The following is a 19,922-nucleotide window of genomic DNA, read 5'->3' as shown; positions in this document are numbered from 1 at the left end:
GCATTTTACAGATGAGCAAAGTGAGGCACAGAGAAGACCAGTCACCTGGACAAGGTCACTTGGCTAGTGCGTAGTTGGGCCAGGGCTCTAAGGTGTCTGTGTGGTTCCTACTCTCCACATCTGATCGTCTCTTCTATATAGTGCATGTCTATTCCAATGGACACTTCCAATCTCTCTGAAATAATTAACAGAGCTTTTGGACCCACTCCTGTTTTAACCCGTTACATTTCCTTATTAAGTTAAAAAAGATGTATGTTTTTGTTTATCTAACTGTGTAAAAAGTTCTAGCAATAAACATATCATGCGCTTTTTATTATTTAGGAGGAATTTGGTCATTAACTTAAAAATTGCATAAAAACTCAAATTGAATGGTAGACTTTCTCTTGCGCTGTATTTAGAAGGGCAAATTCAGTTTTTAAAATAGCATTTTTATTCAAGATGAAAATATTTAGTATTTCAGCTGCTCATTTTAGCATTTAATGCTTATTTAATGTTTAAATATTTATGTATTTAACATTTAAAATTTCTTTGCTCTCTCTGTATTTTTCTTTAACTAAGCATGCTATGTAAGGAACATGTTCTTGCCTCTTAGGAAAACCAGAATGCCCCGTGCATCCCACCGAATTGGTGTTTGCCTTGGACCAGTCCCGGGATGTCACCAGGCAGGAGTTTGAGCGCATGAAGGAGCTGATGTCATCCCTGGTGAGGGGCGTCAGGGTCCGGGAGAACAGCTGCCCGGTGGGCGCGCGCATCGCCGTCCTCACCTACAGCTCCCACGCCCGGCACCTCATCCGCTTCTCAGACGCCTACAAGAAGAGCCAGCTCCTCAGAAAGATTGAAGCTATTCCTTACGAGAGGTCCTCAGACAGCAGGGAGATCGGCAAAGCGATGAGGTTTATCTCCAGGAATGTCTTCAAGCGAACGCTGCCAGGGGCGCACACCCGAAGGATCGCCACCTTCTTCAGCAGCGGTCAGTCTACTGATGCCCAGACCATTGCCGCGGCCACTATGGAGTTCGGTGCCCTTGACATCATTCCGGTCGTGATCGCTTTCAGCAACGTGCCCTCCATCAAGCGTGCATTTGCGGTGAGATGGTTAAGCCTTTCACATAACTTTTTTTTTTTTTTTTTTTGCCTAAATTCAGAAGCCTCCGTAAAAAAGTATTGAGCTATACTATTTATTTCTATGTACCAGGAACGTGCTAAGCCCCTTGTATGCATTATCCTGTTTAATTTTCACAAGTAGTATGTATGACATAGGTATCCTTGCTATTCCCGTTTCATCAAGGAGAAAACTGCCAGGAGAGGCTAAATCTGTATGCCCAGGTTCACATGGCTAAGACGTGACAGTGTCACGATTTGGACCCAGGTTTGCTATTCTAGTGCTTCTCCAAGAAATTCTGAGTTGCCGCTGGGTGTAAAGCTGCTCAATCAGGAAGGCCAGTAAACATTCATTGATGTCACTTATGTGGCCAGAGTAACAACAGTTGCTGTACCATGAAAACCAATTGAGCGATTTTATAACTTCACCAATCATAAATATCCCAATTATATGAAAGAAAAGCCATCCTAGTGATTATAGCTTCTTAGGTTGGGAATTAAAATCTTACTGTGTGACATTCCTAAATAAACCACTTGGGATTAAGAGGACCTTTGTTGAGGTAAATTGACATACAACATATTAGCTAATAGGTGTGCAACATAATGATTTAATATTTGTGTATATTGTGAAAAGATAACCAGAGTAAACCTAGTTAACATTTCACCATACATAATTATAAAATCATTTGTTGTGATGTGAACTTATTTTTTTTTACTAAGTTTTTTATTGTAATTCCAAGATAGTTAACATACGGTGGTATATTAGTTTCAGATGTACAAGACAGTGATTCAACAATTCTACACATTATTCAGTGCTCATCGTAAGTGTGTTCTTAATCCCCTTCACTCATTTCTCCCATCTCCCCACCCTTCTCCTCTGGAAACCACCGGTTGGTTCTCTATAGTTAGGAGTCTCTTTTTAGTTTGTCTCTTGTCCTTGGTTTGTTTGTTTTTGTTTCTTAGATTACAAGCATGAGTGAGATCATACGGCATTTGTCTTTCCCTGACTGATGTATTTTGCTTAGCATTATAATCTCCAGCTCCATCCATGTTGCAAATGGCAAGATTTCATTCTTTTCATGGCTGAATAATATTCCATTGTATATATATACCATATCTTCTTTACCCATTCATCTATCAATGGATACTTGGCCTGCTTCCATAAATTGGCATTATTATGCTGCAGTTAACATACTGGTGCATGCATCGCTTTGAATTAGTGATTTCATATTCTTTGGGTAAATACCCAGTAGTTTGATTACTGTATTGTAGGGTAGTTCTATTTTTAACTTTCTGAGGAACCTCCATACTGTTTTCCACAGTGACTGCACCAGTTCACATTCCCACCAACAATGCACAAGAGTTCCTTTTTCCACACATCCTTGCCAACACTCGTTGTTTCTTAAGGTTTGGGTGTAGCCATTCTGACAGGTGTGAGGTGATATCTCATTGTAGTTTTGACTTGAATTTCCCTGCTGATGCGTGATATTTTCATGTGTCTGCTGGCCACCTGGATGTCTTCTTTGGAGAAATGTCTGTTCATGTCTTCTGGCCATTTTGAATTGGATTCTTTGTTTTGGGGGGTGTCGAGTTGTATCAGTTGTTTGATATATTTTGGAAACTAATCCTTTATCAAATATGTCATTTGCAAATAACTTCTCTCATTCAGTAGGTCCCCTTTTAGTTTTGTTGATTGCTTCCTTTACTGTGATGAAGTTTCTTATTTTGATGTACTCTCAATAGTTTATTTTAGCTTTTGCTTCCCTTGACTCAGGAGACATATCCAGAAAAAAAGAATACATGGCAATGTCAGAGAAATTACTGACTATCCTCTTTTCTAGGATTTTTATGGTTTCAAGTCTCACCTTTAGGTCCTCGATCCATTTTGAGTTTATTTTTGGGTATGGTGTAAGAAAGTGGTCCAGTTTCATTCTTTTTTGTATGTTGCTGTCCGGTTTTCCTAACATCATTTGTTGAAGAGACTTTTTCCCATTGCATATTCTTCTTTCATCAAAGATTAACTGACCATATAATCATGGGTATGTTTCTGGGCTCTCTGTCCCATTCCATTGATCTAAATGTCTGTTTTTGTGCCAGTACCATACTGTTTTGATTATGATAGTTTTTCAGTATAACTTGAAATCTGGTATTGTGATACCTCCAGCTTTGTTTTTCTTTTTCAAGATTGTTTTGGCTGTTTGGGGTCTTTCGTAGTTCCATACAAATTTTAAGATTATTTGTTCTAGTTCTGTGAAAAATGATGTTGGTATTTTTATTTAATTTTTTTAAGATTATTTATTTATTTGAGAGAGAGGCAGGTAGGGACAGAGAGGGAGAGAGAGAATCCCAAGCAGGTTCCACACTGTTGACACAGAACCTGATGTAAGTCACGAACTCATGAACCACAAGACCATGACCTGAGTGGAAATCAAGAGTCAGATGCTTAACCGATTGAGCCACCCAAGTGCCCCAAAAATGCTGTTGGTATTTTGATGGATATTGCATTGAATCTGTAGATTGCTTTTGGTAGTGTGGACATTTCAACAATATTTGTTCTTCCAGTCCATGAGCATGGAATGTCTTTACATTTTGTGTCATCTTCAATTTCTTTCATCAGTGTTGTGTAGTTTTCAGGGTATAAGTCTTTCATCTCCTAGGTTAAGTTTATTCCTAGATATTTTATTCTTTTTGGTGCAGTTGTAAATGGGATTGGTTTCTTAATTTCTTTCTGTTGCTTCATTATTGGTGTATAGAAATGTAACATATTTCTGTACATTGACTTTGTATTTGTGACCTTACTGAATTCACTTAACAATTCCAGTAGTTTTTTGGTGAGGTCTTTAAGATTTCTGTATATGGTATCATGTCATCTACCAATAGTGACAGTTTTATTTCTTCCTTACCAATTTGGATGCCTTTTGTTCCTTCTTCTTGTCTGATTGCTGTGGCTAGGACTTGTAGTACTATGTTGAATAAAAAGTGGTGAGAATGGACATCCTTGTCTTGTTTCTGTTAGCAGAAATGCTCTCAGGTTTTCATCATTGAGTATGATGTTAGCTGTGGGGTTTTTATATATAGCCTTTATTACGTTGAGGTATGTTTCCTCTAAACCTGCTTTGTTGAGAGTTTTTGCCATGAACAGATGTTAAATTTTGTCAAATGCTTTTTCTGCATCTATTGAGATGATCATATAATTTTATCCTTTGTTTTATTAATGTGATACATTGATTTGCAAATGCTGAACCATCTTTGTGTCCCTGGAATAAATTCTACTTGATTGTGCATGGTGAGTGATTTTTTTTTTAATGTCTTGGTTTTGTTTTTTTTTTTAATTTTGTAAATGTTTATTTATTTTGAGAGATGTAGAACAGAGAGAGAATTCCAAGCAGGTTTCAAGCTGTCAGTGAGATAATATCCAGTGCAGAGCCCAACACAGGACTGTAACCCACAAATGGTGAGATCATGACCTCAGCTGAAACCAAGAGTCAGATGCTCAGCCAACTGAGCCACCCAGGCACCCCTCCATTAATTTTTTGTCTGATTTTCTGTTTTGCTTTTGGTAAGCTCCCTTTTTTTTTTTCCTGAATGTAGTTTGATAATATTTTGTTGATGATTTTTGTGTGTATGTTTATCATAGATATTAGCATATAGTGTTCTTTTTTTCTTCTTTTTTTTTGTGATGTCTTTGTCTGGTTTTGGTGTCAGGAAATATATTTGGAAGCTTTCCTTCCTCTTCTGTTTTTAGAATAACTTGAGGAGAATAGATATTAACTCTTCTTTGAATATTTGGTAGAATTCATCTGTGAATCAGTCTGGTTCTGGACTATTCTTGGGGAGCTTTTTGATTACTGATTCAGTTTGGTTACTAGTAGGTAGACTGTTTAGATTTCCCCTTTCTTCTTCATTCACTTTTGGAAGGTTGTATGTTTCTAGAAATTTATTCATTTCTTCTAGTTTGACCAATTTGTTGGCACATAATTTTTCATAGTTTTCTAATCCTTTGTATTTCTGTGGTGTCAGTTATTACTTGTCCTTTGTTTCTCATTCACCTATGAAATATTATATGCCAAAGCTATGTTATTATGGCTACCAACTCTTTTTTATATCATTTTGCACATGATTGTAAGTTTGTCTGTTAAAAGATTTAAAAACTATTCTACACATTGGAAAGACTCATTAGTATCTGAACTTTATTATGTACTTGCATAAAGCTGTAGAGTTTAGATTTTGGTTCCCAGTAATCTAGGAAAGTAACTGCTAAAAGGCTTGCCTTTGGTTGTTCCCCTCCCCCACCCCCACCCCCAAAAAAAGAAAAGAAAAGAAAGTCCTATAGCAACAGTATTAATATTTATGCAAATGCTGTCATATAATGTTTTGGAGAAAAGGTTACTTTCTACTTTTGAAAAGTTTAGAAGTCATATGCTGTTCTTGGTTTGTTGGAAATTGGAGATTACTGTGTCTCCTTTTTTCAGGCATCTTTATAGTTAAAATTTTTTTTTAAATTTTTATATACAATTGATATTAACATTATTTTAGTTTCAGGTTGTACAACATAGTGTACAACATAGTGATTCAATATATGTATATATATATATATATATATATATGGAACAAAATGTTCACCATGGCAAGTGTAGTATCTGTCATCATACAAAGTTACCACAATATTATTGTTTATCTTCTATGTTGTATTTTACATCCCATGATTTATTTATTTTATGGTTAAATTTGTATCTCTTAATTCCTTGGCTTTATCTAGTCACAAAACATGAGATAATATCCTAACACGAGTAATTGATAGTACTTGTGATATAAACTTAAATAAACACAATTCCACCACCTACTCAAAGGTAGGTGCACAGTATGTAACTTGAGAAAATAGACTTGGTTGGCTCGTTTTTATATTGAGTATTAATCTCACTCAGAGTTCCTACCCAAATCACCTACAGACTCTTTTCTCCTTTCTTTTCTTTTTTGTTTAGAAAGAGAGAGAGTACTAGCAGGGGAGAAGGGCAGAGAGAATCTTTTTTTTTTTTTTTTTTTTTTTTTTTTGAGAGAGAGAGAGCAAACGGGATGGGAACAGGGAGAAGGGGGACAGAGGATCTGAAGCAGGCTCCATACTAACAGCAGCAAGCCCAATGCAGAGCTCTAACTCATGAACTGTGAGATCATGACCTGAGCCAAATTTAGACACTCAGCCAACTAAGCCACCCAGGCACCCCATCTTTGCTCCTATCTTGAAGGAATTTATCTCAAAAGAGCGCCAATGAAGTTCAGATTCTTGACAATGAGCCACCTAAATATGAGCAGCATTAGCTCTAAACACCTCTTGAGTAGACAAAGAATTAGAGATGCAAACAGAAGTCAGAATTGTGGCCAGGGGTCATTCATTTGGCAGATGCTTAGTGAGCAGCTCCTATATACCAGGTGCTATCCTACCCTACAGAGATATAAGAGTAAAATGGAAAACCAGAAGATTCACCCTCATGGAGCTACCTTTAGAGGATGGAGCTAAACAGGGTTGTGTAGAAAAGCTAAAAATGGAGGCATGTATACAAGTTTGTGAGAACCCAGTACCATTACCTGGTGTTACAGAAAGGAAATTATGTTACTACTTCTCCTTTTGCCCTCTTTTTCTTTCTTCTGTCTGATCTGTTCAGATGTACCTCCCTACACTTGAACTGTTATTTATTATTTTAAGAACAGAACTCAACAATTTAGTGGCAATGAATTTTTACTTGGGGGCCATCTTTTAAAACGCTAGTTTGTTCATAATTATCATGGCTTTTCTAAATCTTGATTTGTCTGAGAGTTCAGCAGTCCAGTGTGAAATTTGGGACCCGTGCAGGCACATGCAGCAGGACTTGGAAGCAGATGCTCTGATAACATGCAATGATAGGCCTGCAATCCTTAGCACATGGACTGTGCCCTCCCTTTTGGAAATTTCTCATAATGGTATCAAGCTGAGTGATGAGCTAGTCCTCCCTTCTGAAATGGAAGGCCGTTTTTTTTTTTTAGCGGGAAAACCTCAGTCTCAGCTTTGTTTTGCCATGAAGGTTTTCCCTCTAAATGTGCTTGGCAACCGCCTCTTACTTCCGGTGAAATTTGACTTGCCCATAAAGAATTCTAACTTCTAGGGAGGAATTCTGGTGAGCACAGATTTCTCCATCCCTTCTACGCAGAATAAAAGATGGGCAGAAACAAAGCTAAGCCTCGGGGAGAGCGCCACTTCCTTTCCTCTTGCCCACTTCCCTCATTTCCTTCCCATCGCTCCTCAGATAGAACATGGCCTACCTACAGCTCTGTTAGCGTTTGCCACCAACATAGAGGGGGACTCGCTGCTCTCAGGGCCCCACTTCCAAATGCCTGAGAGGATGGATCTGATTGGCTCAGAGGCCCATCCCTGGTGCAGTCTGCTCTGCAGAGCGATGGAGTCTCCCCGACTTAACCATGGCTGGCAAAGTGCTACCTTCGTGGATAAAGTATGGGCAGGAAACTTCCCTGAGAAAGAGTAGGGAAATGGCTTTCCCATCTCTCAGGCATTAGATATGACTGTACCCATACTTTCCCCTCAGCTGTCAATGGATCTGTGAATCGGTTAACTGACAAGCTAATTATTCTTAATTATTTGAAGCCTCCTTATTTTCTCCCTGCTCTCCAGTCTCAAACTCCCCAGGGAGGTTACTGACAATGGGACTAAATTGGAAGGGGTTCAGAGGAGAGCTGCCTGGATGTGGAACTGGGTCTGCAACACCAGCTTCCACGCCTGGCTCATTAATGAGAACGCAGAGGCAGTTGTAAAGTGCATTCTCTGATTTTACTCAAAAGATCTCAGTGCTCTGAACAATGCCGGGAGGTTCTTGCAGGCCCGCCCACTAAGCTGTTCTTTCTCTTGCTTCTGCTTCTTGCAGATTGATGACACTGGCACATTCCAAGTTATAATGGTTCCATCCGGGACCGACTACACGCCAACGTTAGAGAGACTCCAGCGGTGCACTTTCTGCTATGGTAAGACCCACAGAGAGAACATAATTTGATCAGGCCTGTTAAGCACATTGAGTCACCGTTGGCGCGCGAGTGGCTGAAACTTGGCAGCAGCAGGGATGCGAGTGGCCTCGGCAAAATTTCCCTGGGGCTCTGCGCTCACCTCCTCTTGCTGCATTGTCCGCAGATGGAACCCCAGCGAGCAGGGTCTCCTCCCACGTATCGGAGTAGGAGAACTGCATTCCAGGCCTCTCCACTTGTGCAGCTTCCCAGAAACAGGAATGATTTTTAGAAAAACTCAACCTGTCTCATTGCCAAGTTTTTCATGCTATGAAGTAAATTTACGTGTCTTCTAAATCTCAAACATTCACAACCCCAAAGAAATGCTTTACAGTATAAGTGGAAACGAGTACAAATCTGTGCATTTCTCATTGCAAAGAGGCATCAAAGTGAGTTGCCATGCTGGTTTATCCGTTGTTGTGTTTTATGCTCAGTCTGCAGGCCCAGCTAGAGAAGTGGCCAGTGGCTAGACCTGTAGGTGAGTGTGCTCATAATTTGAGTGCACTGATAATTAGGAAGACCGTGGAAGCCGCTGCCATCCCCGGTGGGTGTGATTTGTGACAGTTACCAGACATTTATTGTGAGCTGTGCACTGTTTTTATTGCTTTGTGTAACGTTGGTGGCGGTGCTGACGATGGTTGATACTGAAGCTGTTGTGCTTCTTCTGTGCCAAGCACTCTTTTTTTTTTAATATTTTTTTAATGTTTTATTTATTTTTGAGACAGGGAGAGACAGAGCATGAACGGGGGAGGGTCAGAGAGAGGGAAACACAGAATGTGAAACAGGCTCCAGGCTCTGAGCCGTCAGCACAGAGCCCGACGCAGGGCTCAAACTCACGGACCGCGAGATCATGACCTGAGCCGAAGTCGGCCGCTTAACTGACTGAGCCACCCAGGCGCCCCTGTTCCAAGCACTCTTTTCGTTGTTTCATCCCATCCTTATGAGCACCCTGAGACATTTGAACTACTACTATCTACATTTTACGGATAAGGAAAATGAGTCTTAGAGAGGTGAGATCATTTGCCCAGGGAAGCAGAGCCAGAGGAGACCCAAGAAAGATGGCTTCACCACGCTGCCATTGATGAGTAGCAGAGATCCCATTATTCTCCCCGGTACTTGGTATTTGGCCTTGAAGAAAATGCTTCATTCCTCTCCTCCTCTATGTGTGTCAATGACATGTTAATAATGCTTCCATATAAATGACCTCACAGTGTGGAGGTAACTCTGAGTGAGAAGTGGAACTTCTTCACACACACCTCTGTTTCTGTCTTCCCCTCTGTTTCTCTCTACTCATTAGTGTCTTTCCCTTCCCTCCCCCTCCTCCCTCTTGTCTTCTCTCCCTCTGCCCCCCCCCACGATCCCCCTCTCTCTCCCCTTCTCCCTCCATTTTCTCCTTCTCTCCCCTCCCTTTCTCACCCTTTCCCGGTCTCCCTCCTTTCTCCCTCCCTCTCTCTCCTTTCCCCCTCACTCTCCGGCTTTCTTCTTCTCTTCTCTTCTCCCTCCCTCTCTCCCTCTGGCACGGGGTTGGCCAGGCACTGGCTTCCTACTCAATGCAGCCGCAGTGCTAATTGTGCTGTGGGGAGAGGCTTCCCGCCCCAGCTCTCGGCCGAGCTTTCAGACATGTCAGTTACCACGTGTGCTGGTATAGTGCACAGCCAGAAGTTGTACATGTGTGACTGGAGATAGGTTTTGGCCCCATTTCTTGGCTCAAATCCTTGTTTTGTCTCCTAGGCATATAAGCGAAGATATTTTGGCTGTAGTTTCCTGCAATTAAAAACCCCCACAAAATTGAGCAAATGGACAGCCTGCTGTCTCTGATTTTAGAAACGGCCTTGCACACGGGTGACTGTTCTGTCATCTGACCGTTAAACGTGGTCGTAAAATTTTACTGAATTTCAGTAAGGGTAACATAACTTGTGCAAAGCCACATCTTTATGGAGACTGTGAGCAAGACTGAAGTTAGGAAGTTTGCTACGTCCCCAAGGATCTGCATTCTGGTTATTAACCTTTCATCTGACTGCTTTGATTCGTGCCCCGGACCTATTTCTAAGTGCCAGCTGTCCACATGCTGGTTATTCCGTTTCTCTTTCTTCTGTTGAGTTTTCAAAGAGGCATTCTCATCCTTAACCGTCTACTATTACTGAAAACCTCAGGATTGCAGAGGTCATCCCTGGAAGGGTTCTTTGGACAAATATGACCCACCCAAGTGTGCAGAATTGAAGCCCAGTGGTGACTTGGGTAGGGACACACAGCATGTTTGCTACTGGGCACAGTAAGACATCCTGGCTCTCAGGCCAAGGGGCCTCCCTGCTGCTGCCACACCACATGGCCTTGTCTCTCACAATAAACCCTGATTTCATATGTAGGAACTTCTCGAACCATTAGGGTATTGTTTGGCAGAACGATTGTACCCTCTTACCCCCAGTCTCTTCTGTATAACGAGACTAGGTGACCTCTAAGATCCTTCCACTTCCAAATCTGTTTTTATTCCTCTGAATGTTCATTGTGTTCAGATTCAATGAAATTCACTCTCTGCTTTTATTACTACACGTTCTTTTTTAAATGAGATATACATATGTATTAAAATGGCCCCATATTTTATGAAAGTCCATTAATACGCAGTATTTATTTTCATTTAACACACATGTATTGAGCTCTCAACTAATGAGCACAATGGAGATACAAACGTGAGCTCCAACTTTGTCCTTAATGTCCACACCCAGATAGACTTTGAATTACAAACCTTTATTTAAATTGAAGTAAAAGATTCATTGCTTTTTTGCACTCTTTTTGAGCAGACTACTTTTCATTGTAGAACAGTGTGAGAATAATGATAAGGGCCATTGGTTTAACCTGTATCTTGTCTATCTAGAGAGATCATTAGCTTTTATGTTATGATAAGGTATACTCTTATATGAGATAAGCTGTCTACTTCAATCTTTATAAACTTAAAATACAGCCAAGATTAAGCTTCTGTCCAAAGCAGCCTCAGTTTTAAAAGTAAACTGCCTTAGTGAATGGAATTCAAGACACCGGCTGGGTATAAAATCTGTACCTTTTAAATATAGATGCCAACTATGTACTAGGAAATCTTCTGTTGTTGATACCAAAGGTATTTAGTAACTATTTTAATATCAAAGATTATGTAGTTCCCAAGTGTTAAAATATTTAAGATGCTATCTTTTCTGTCCAGTCTGTTTTAGTAACCTTACGTGGCTTTTGGTCTGCAGATATATGCAAGCCGGATGCTTTTTGCGATCAAGCCAGACCACCCCCTGTGCAGTCGTACGTGGATGCTGCTTTCCTTCTGGACAGCTCCCGCCACGTGGGAAGTGCTGAATTTGAAGACATAAGACACTTTCTGGGAGCACTGTTAGATCACTTTGAGATCACCTCCGAGCCTGAGACCTCTGTCACTGGAGACCGGGTGGCCCTGTTAAGCCATGCTCCCCCCAACTTCCTCCCCAACACTCAGAAGAGTCCTGTTAGAACGGAGTTCAACCTTACCACCTACAACAGTAAACGCCTCATGAAGAGGCACTTGGAAGAATCAGTTCAACAACTAAACGGAGACGCTTTCATTGGTCATGCCTTACAGTGGACCCTGGACAATGTCTTTTTAAATACACCCAATATGAGAAGAAACAAAGTCATATTTGTGATATCTGCTGGGGAAACCAGTCACTTGGACAGGGAAGCCTTAAAGAAAGAATCCTTGAGAGCCAAATGTCAAGGTTATGCCCTATTTGTGTTTTCCCTTGGCCCCGCTTGGAATGACAAGGAACTGGAAGATTTAGCCAGCTATCCTTTGGATCACCACTTGGTCCAGCTTGGCCGAATTCATAAACCTGACCACAGATACAGTGTGAAGTTTGTGAGGTCCTTTGTAAACTCAATCAGGCGTAAGTCGTAAAATCTGTTCTTTTTTTACACATTACAAGTATATTTGGTATTCCCAAAAGAACGGTTGATGAACTGACATGTATTCCTGGAAACCTCTGTCTTCAAGGGCACTGCAAGGTCAGAAAGGAAAATTGGTAATGATGGGTGGTAGAGGGAGGAAACCTCTGATTTCTAGCATTGAATTTTCTGGCTCATCTTTTTTATGCCTCTGGTTCCCATGGAGAAGCAATCATAACAAGCAGCTGCTCACACATCTGTCTGCACAGAGCAATATAGTCACAGCCTGGACTTTAGCTATAAGGTAGAAATCCCTGCCATGTAACATTAACACACTGCCCTTCAATGGAAAGCTTCATCAGTTAACACACCGAACGCAAGAGCCAAAGAATAATTGAACAATTCTCGACTTTGCTGTTTGACAAGTTCCAAAGGCAGAGGTTTGAGGTATTAGGAGATACCATTTTACCTGCCAGAGTGAAACATGCATCCTTGCAAAACTTTCTCAGCCTTGTTAATGACTTTTTATGATGCCAGCTATTAGTGTAACTGGTGCCTATAAAAAGGAAACATGGGCTGTATTTCTTGGAATCATTTTGCCTTGAAACTATGCAGTTCACTTTGTATGCGATGGAATGGGTAATAAGAAGCCATGTCCTAATGGCTCTGGAGGTTGAAAAGTACTCAATCAGATTTCTGAACATTTTCATGGTGAATGAACCCTTAGACTTCAGATAAAGAAAAATGAACACACAGGCTGAAGAACACCCCCCAGTGTAGCTTCAGGGAGATTCTGATTGTGTCTCGAACTTGTCACTGACATTACACAATGAGACAAGTTAAGGTTGCAAAGACTGTCTACTCCCATATAGGTGAGGCACGAGGAACCTTGGGAAATTGGTGGCGGTACTGACGTTGTGTCCTCTAGTCCTGTGCTTCTCCAAATGTGAGTCTAGGACCTACATTATCAGCATTACCTGGGAGCTGGTGAAAAATGCAGAACTTCAGACCCTACTCTAGACATTCTGAACCAGAATGTACATTTTTATCAAATCGTCAGGTGATTCATATGCACATTATGGTTCGAGAAGCACTGGAGAAGCAGTCTCCCAGGACAAAATTTATGTGGATGTGTTTTGGAATAGGAATCGGAAACAGAAGCTAGAGAACAGAAAGGGGGGAAATGGGCCTGGGGATCCTTCTGAAAAAGTAATTACAAGGCATTTGTAAGGGTAAAGCCAAAGAAAACATCAGAAGACTGAGAATCTTGTAAAAAAACAAACAAACAAACAAACAAACAAAAAACTCTTTATGAGGCAAAAAATTGCAAGACCATTTAAGATGAAATTTCTTTCCTCAGTCCCCCAAAATTCTTTGTGGTGTTTCACGGGAATTAGCCAGGCTGTATAATTAAATAAACGACAACACCCCATTACCACCTAGGTAAAGGAGAAGAGATATTTTAAGAAGAATTACTTGGGGAGGGGAAAGATCTGTAAAGTGCTTTCAGAAAGCCACTACTGTGACACAATTATACACCACTTTCCTAGAACTTCAGTGTCTAGAAACCACCCATCTTTAAAATATAGCAGTAAATCGGGGCGCCTGGGTGGCGCAGTCGGTTAAGCGTCCGACTTCAGCCAGGTCACGATCTCGCGGTCTGTGAGTTCGAGCCCCGAGTCAGGCTCTGGGCTGATGGCTCGGAGCCTGGAGCCTGTTTCAGATTCTGTGTCTCCCTCTCTCTCTGCCCCTCCCCCGTTCATGCTCTGTCTCTCTCTGTCCAAAAATAAATAAAAAAACGTTGAAAAAAAATTAAAAAAAAAATAAAATAAAATATAGCAGTAAAAGTAGAAATTGAAACAGGCTTTAACATAATCTTACCGCAAGTCCACGGATTCATACTCCTTCAACATCAACACATATTTATCAGGTACCTACTCGGAGCCACTCACAGGCCACTTGGAGCCTACCAAGGAGCGACCGACCATAACAGACACCGTAACTGCCCTCCTGGAGAAGCTAGTGCGGCTCCCTTTCTGACTCTTACTTAATGCAGTGACAGAGGTAGCCATCAAGCACAGTCCACATCAGATTTAAATTTTCTAAGAGAAACAAAATTGCTAAACAACCTGATGCTTAGAACTAAGATAAAAAATCAGATGCACAAGAGGAGAAAGATCATAGCCTTGTGCCATTCAGTCTAGAATCACACAGTCCAGTCTGCAACAGCAGCTTTAGAGACAGTGCTGTATCACAACCCAGGACAAACTTGCTACTTAGAATAACCCTTGATCACCAAGGAAGAAATTGAATTGTTTACCAGGTCTGTTGAATTTAATGCTGCAAGGAAATAAATAATACACTTTTTTAAGTGTCCCATCAAAAATGGCTCCTAGATGTTTAAATTGTGTGGGGCACCTGGGTGGCTCAGTCAGTTAAGCATCCGACTTTTGATTTTGGCTCAGGTCATGACCTCACAGTTCATGAGATCAGGCCCTGCATCGGGTCATGCACTGACAGCATGGAGCCTGCTTGAGATTCTCTCTGTCCCTCTCTCTCTGCCCCTCCCCCATTGGCATGCTCATGCGTGCTCACTCTCTCTTTCTCTCTCTCAAAATAAATTTTTAAAAAATGTTTCAATTGTGTGGGCAGAGGCATGCTTTGTTATTATAAAAAATTAATATACCTCCAAATGAAGTGAACCACTAATGAATTAAACCCAAGATGGCACTATTGTTACTGTTAATGATACAGAAACTATAAAGGGAATATCCCTTTCCCTTTGCATTTTGATATTGCAAAGGAGCAAATAAAAAATAACTATTCTGACTAGTTCATGCTAATTAGAGACCAGACTTTTAGGACTGGCTCATAATATCTCCTCTAGTGTTTGACCAACTTTGGCAGCTAAAGGCATCTATTGGAAAGTAAGTTGAATGCTCCACCTATAAATTCAGCAGAGATGTATTTTCTAAACCCAGTTTTAGAGACTCCCCTGAGAAACTTGCTTTCATCTCATATGGCCCCCTTAGTTGGTATCTTCCTTTTATGAATATTGCAAAGGTGAAGTGATGCTTTGCATACAGAACAGTTTGCTGTAATGTCAATAACCATGAATAAGAGACTCATCACAGATTTTTCTCTTCCTAGGTGCAATCAACAAATATCCACCAATAAACTTCAAAATGAAGTGCAATAGATTCAGCTCTACAGATCTGAAGCAGCCCCCACAGCAGTTGCAAAGGTATTTTCAGCTTGATAGAACTTGATAAATGAATGTGCCCTCCTTTTTTCTCCTCATTCTCTATAGTTTCTTCCTCTTCCTTTTCTTCCTCTTTCTCCTCCCCCATTCCATTTGGATAAAATCTATTGCTACATGATATTAAAATATAATTTGAGGAAATAAGAGGTAATCAAAAATGACCAGGTTGATCTGAAAAACAAGCGATTTTTAAAAGTGGAAAATCTAAATGTTGAAATAAAACAACCAATGAGAGGGGTGCCTCAGTGGCTCAGTCGTTTGAGCATCTGACTTTGACTCAGGTCAGGATCACATGGTTCGTGGGTTCGCGCCCCACGTCAAGCTCTGTGCTGACATCTCAGAGCCCAGAGCCTGCTCCGGATTCTGTGTCTCCCTCTCTATCTTCCCCTCCCCTGCTCATGCTCTCTCTCTCTCAAAAATAAATAAACATAAAAAAATTAAAAAAAAACAATGCGACACTTTAGTGGCCATGAGCATACCTAATGACTGGATATTGGTTTCTAAATACCATTCCCCACTCAAAGAAGCCATGGTTTCTTAGATAAGCAGCTAATTCTAGGCAGTAGCAGGGAAAGTACAGTGTGTCCCTCAAATATTTATAATGCCAGAAAGCAAGGAAGTAGTCAAAAACTAGCGGTGTCGTGAAAAGGACAAAGGAGCAACCTTGAAAAGATTCCCAATGGTCCAATTTTGGACAGTTTGACATCAAAAAGAATAATGGTAATGGATTATAACAATGAGTTTTTAAAATCCACAAGTCTAGGGGGGCCTGGGTGGCTCAGTCAGTTGAGTGTCCAACTCTTGATTTCTGTTCAGGTGATGATCTCATGGTCGTGAGATTGAGCTGTGCCTCAGGCTCACTCTGAGAATGGGCCTGCTTAAGATTCTCTCTCTCCCTTTGCCCCTCCCCTGCTCGTACACACTGGTGCACATGCGCATGCTCTCTCAGTAAGTAAGAAAATAAAATAAAACAAAATAAAATAAAATAAAATAAAATCCACAAGTCTATATAGAGACCCCAAAATGGAGGAGGATAGTAAAAGTTCTTTTTTATCGAATGTGCTGCTACTAAATGTAGAAGAAAATGATAGAATTAAAAAATCACCAGTTTGTTATCTCCAATATAGTAACTGAGTCAAACAAGAATCAAGGAATGCTAAAAACATGGGGTGACAGGTTGTTTGGCAACAAGCTATTTCAGAGTGTCCCAGAGCCATTCACACATTACTAACTTATTAATTACAAAAAAAAAAAGGAAATGTCCATGTACATGGTGAGATCTGGCAATACCCACTGTAACCAAAATTTGACTTATGTGCCTCCTGAGGTGATGCAGGGGGAGCTACATCACCTGTGTGAGATTCTTGCAGGGAAGGTTTGACCCAAGTCTCATAATAAAGAAACCTCTAGACAATTCCAGAATGTGGAGTTTTCTTCAGAATACCTGGCCTTTTCAGAGGTTTCAAGGTCATAAGCAGCCAGGGGAAGTGGGGTACTATGCTAGGATGGGAGAGACTAAAGAGACAAAATGGCCAAATGTAATGGTGTGAACCTTGACTGATCCCAGGTCAGAAAAAAAGCTTATGTAAACGACATCTGGTGGACAACTGGGGAAACTTGAGGATTATATTATTGATTCGTGTAGATTTCCTTTGTGCGGTAATTGTATGAGGTTCGTATGCGAGAATGTCTTTGTTCTTGAGATAGGTATGTTGAAGTATTTGAAAGTAATGTGTATAATGTCTGCAGCCTACTTCCAGGTGATTTTCCTAAAAAGAAAGAAGATGGGGTTTGTGTGTATTTGTGGAGATGTGAGTGTATGGGCATATATGTGTGTGTGTGTGTGTGTGTGTGTGTGTGTACACTCACACACGGAGTAATAAATAAAATGGTAACATCTGGAGAACCAAATAGGTTAAAAGTGGACAAGTATTTATTTGGAGTTCTGTTCTTTACAATAGTCTGTGAGTTAAAAAAATAATTTCTAAAACTCAGTGGATGAATTAATCCATCCGATGGATGAATAATAGGCACATCTAAAGAGAAAAATAATGAACTGGAAAATAAAGCTGAAGAAATCTCACAGTGCAGAGAAGATAAATGTAAGCAGCTTAGAGACAGAATGGAATAGAAAGACCTAACCTATATCAAATTGGAATTCTTGGGATCAGATAAAATAGAAACAATTAGTGAGACAATATTCAAATATATCAAGAGATGATCATTTTTAAGAACTTGTGGAAGACATGAATTAAAAGATGAAGAAATTACAAGGTACAACAAATGAAAAGAAAGCAAAAGTTAGACATCGTGTAAGGAAATGCAGATGCCAAGCCAAAGGACAAAACAGCCTGAAAGAAAAAATTATCTACAAAGAAACTATAATTAGGCCGGCAGCTGGGTTATCAGTAGCAAAAATGGAAGCCACAAAACTGTTAAGAACTTTTAAAGTAACGGAAGAACCTTTTTGTCAACTTAGAAAAACTGTCTTTAAAAAAAACTGGTAGAAACATGGAAGGGGGAGCTAAGGTGGTTGGAGTAGTGAGGGGACCCTGGGCTTGTCTCATCCCTCGAATGCAGCCGGATCAACATCAAACCATTTTGAACACCTCCGCAGTCGATCTGAGGATTAACAGAAATCTGCATAATTTGAGGGAGAGAACATGGGAAGTACATAATGCAGAAAGGTGACCTGGGGAAGAGAAGAGCCTCAGCGTCCCAAAGGAAGGGAGCTGTTTTCACAGAGAGGAGGACGGGGGAGAGAGGGCAGCACTCCTGGTTTGTTTAAGAAAGCACTCCCTCTGAAAGCAGCTAGAGAGGAAGTGTGAACACGTGCCCAGGGGACTGCACAAGAAAACATTTCCCCAAAACCAGTGATGGGGGGGGGGGGGGGGGAGAAGAGAGGGTTTCAATACCACCAGTTTTTTCACAAACAGCAGAGCCCAGAGTCTGAAGTTTGAGAAGCCGGCCCCTGGCAGTGCTTCAGCCAGGAAGCAGGGTGGAGCCCTGCGAGCAGGCCGTGTGGGCCACAGCGGGGAGAAGCGGTTTCCCTGCTTGGAGGGCATTGGATAAAGGTGATATGGCCTCTCCATGGGTGAAAACCTGGTGAGAGCCATCAACCCACCACACTCACTGGTATAGGAACAAAGTTGCTGGCTGAGGGCAGCAAAACCCGGCACCTGCTATATGTTTTCCATAAACTCTGAGCGCTGTGCATTGGTGTGACCATTTCCTGGGACAAGTCAGCCCCAGCCACAGCCTGGTGAGACCCTCCCCTAGAGGACCACTGCGGGTTCTAGCCACAGAGGTCTCTTAAGTGTGGGGTTTTGAAACACAGCTGCACCTGAGACAAAACTCTGGAGGGAGGCGCCGCCTAGTAGGCGGATGGCTCAGACACAGGGGAAAGGTAGGGAGGTGATGAAAACCAGGGACATATGAGGGGTGACTGATCACACATCGATGAGGGCATGAACCACCCACTCTGGAGACTGGAGAGCAGGGTGAAGCCGTTTTTACCATTAGCCCACCAGCACTGATCCACCCCAATGAGATGAACAGCATCACCAAGTGAAGAATGGAGCTGTTACACCAAGCCCCGGCTACCCTGTGCTTTCAGGCACATCTCCACTAGGGCAAGCCACCTGAGAATCAGAGCTGCAGGCCCCTCCCCCAGAAGACCAACACAAATCCTTTCCACCAGCTAGGCTACTGGCCATAGACTGCTGCAAAGTTTCAGCTCTAGGGGAAACTGTTTCTAGGGGAAACCTCATTTGGAGGTTTTTGTTAATTTGTTTGTTTTTTTTGTTGTTGCTTCTGTTTTGTTTTTGTTGTTTTCTTTGTTTCTTGGATACAGAAAGGACAAAATTTTTTATTTTAATTTTATTTATTTGATCTTTTTATTTTTAATTTTTGTTTCTCTCTTCTTTTTTCTCCTTTTCCTATCAAGCTTCTCTTAACAAGCAGACCAAAACACACCTAGGATCTAGCTTCCTTTATTTGATTTTTTAAGTTTTTTATTTCATTCTATCATTATTATTATTATTGCTTTTTTCTTCCTCCCAAGTGACAAGACAGAGGAACTCACTTCAAAATAAAGGACAGAAAGAAAAGATGGTCCAGGATTTAGTCAATGCAGATATAAGTAAGATGTCTGAACTAGAATTTAAAACAACTGTAAGGATACTAGCTGGGCTTGGAAAAAGCATAGAAGACACCAGAGAATCCCTTTCTGCAGAGATCAAAGAACTAAAATCTAGTCAGGCCAAAATTAAAAATGTTATAACCAAGATGCAAACCCAAATAGAGGCCATAAAACAAGGGTGGACAAGGCAGAGGGGCAAGTTAGCGATGTAGAGTATATAATTATGGAAAATAATAAAGCTGAAAAAAAGAAACAAAAGTCAGGGATCATGAAGGCAGACTTAAGGAACTCAGCAATTTATTAAAACGTAGTAACACTGGGGGCTCCTGGGTGGCTCAGTCAGTTAAGCATCTGACTTTGGCTCAGGTCATGATCTTGTGGTTCGTGGGTTTGAGCCCTGCGTCGGGCTCTGGGATGACATCTCAGAGCCTGGAGCCTGCTTCAGATTATGTGTTTCCCTCTCTCTCTGCCCCTC

General features: G+C 41.1%; 1 protein-coding gene across 1 annotated transcript in view; it reads left to right on the top strand.

Annotated features, from left to right (window-relative positions):
* COL6A6 (collagen type VI alpha 6 chain) overlaps positions 1 to 19,922 on the top strand; it is a 164,366-nt gene that overhangs the window by 132,041 nt on the left and 12,403 nt on the right. Inside the window, exons 33-36 of the mRNA XM_078432352.2 lie at positions 593 to 1,086; positions 8,012 to 8,108; positions 11,375 to 12,046; positions 15,195 to 15,288. Of these exons, the coding sequence (XP_078288478.2) occupies positions 593 to 1,086; positions 8,012 to 8,108; positions 11,375 to 12,046; positions 15,195 to 15,288 (1,357 nt within the window). The remainder of the gene's footprint in view (positions 1 to 592; positions 1,087 to 8,011; positions 8,109 to 11,374; positions 12,047 to 15,194; positions 15,289 to 19,922) is intronic.

This window comes from Panthera onca, chromosome C2 (assembly GCF_046562875.1).
Source record: "Panthera onca isolate mPanOnc1 chromosome C2, mPanOnc1 haplotype 2, whole genome shotgun sequence".
Lineage (NCBI taxonomy): Eukaryota > Metazoa > Chordata > Mammalia > Carnivora > Felidae > Panthera > Panthera onca.
The sequence above is the reverse complement of the archived record's forward strand: the minus strand, read 5'-3'. Positions and strand labels throughout refer to the sequence as shown.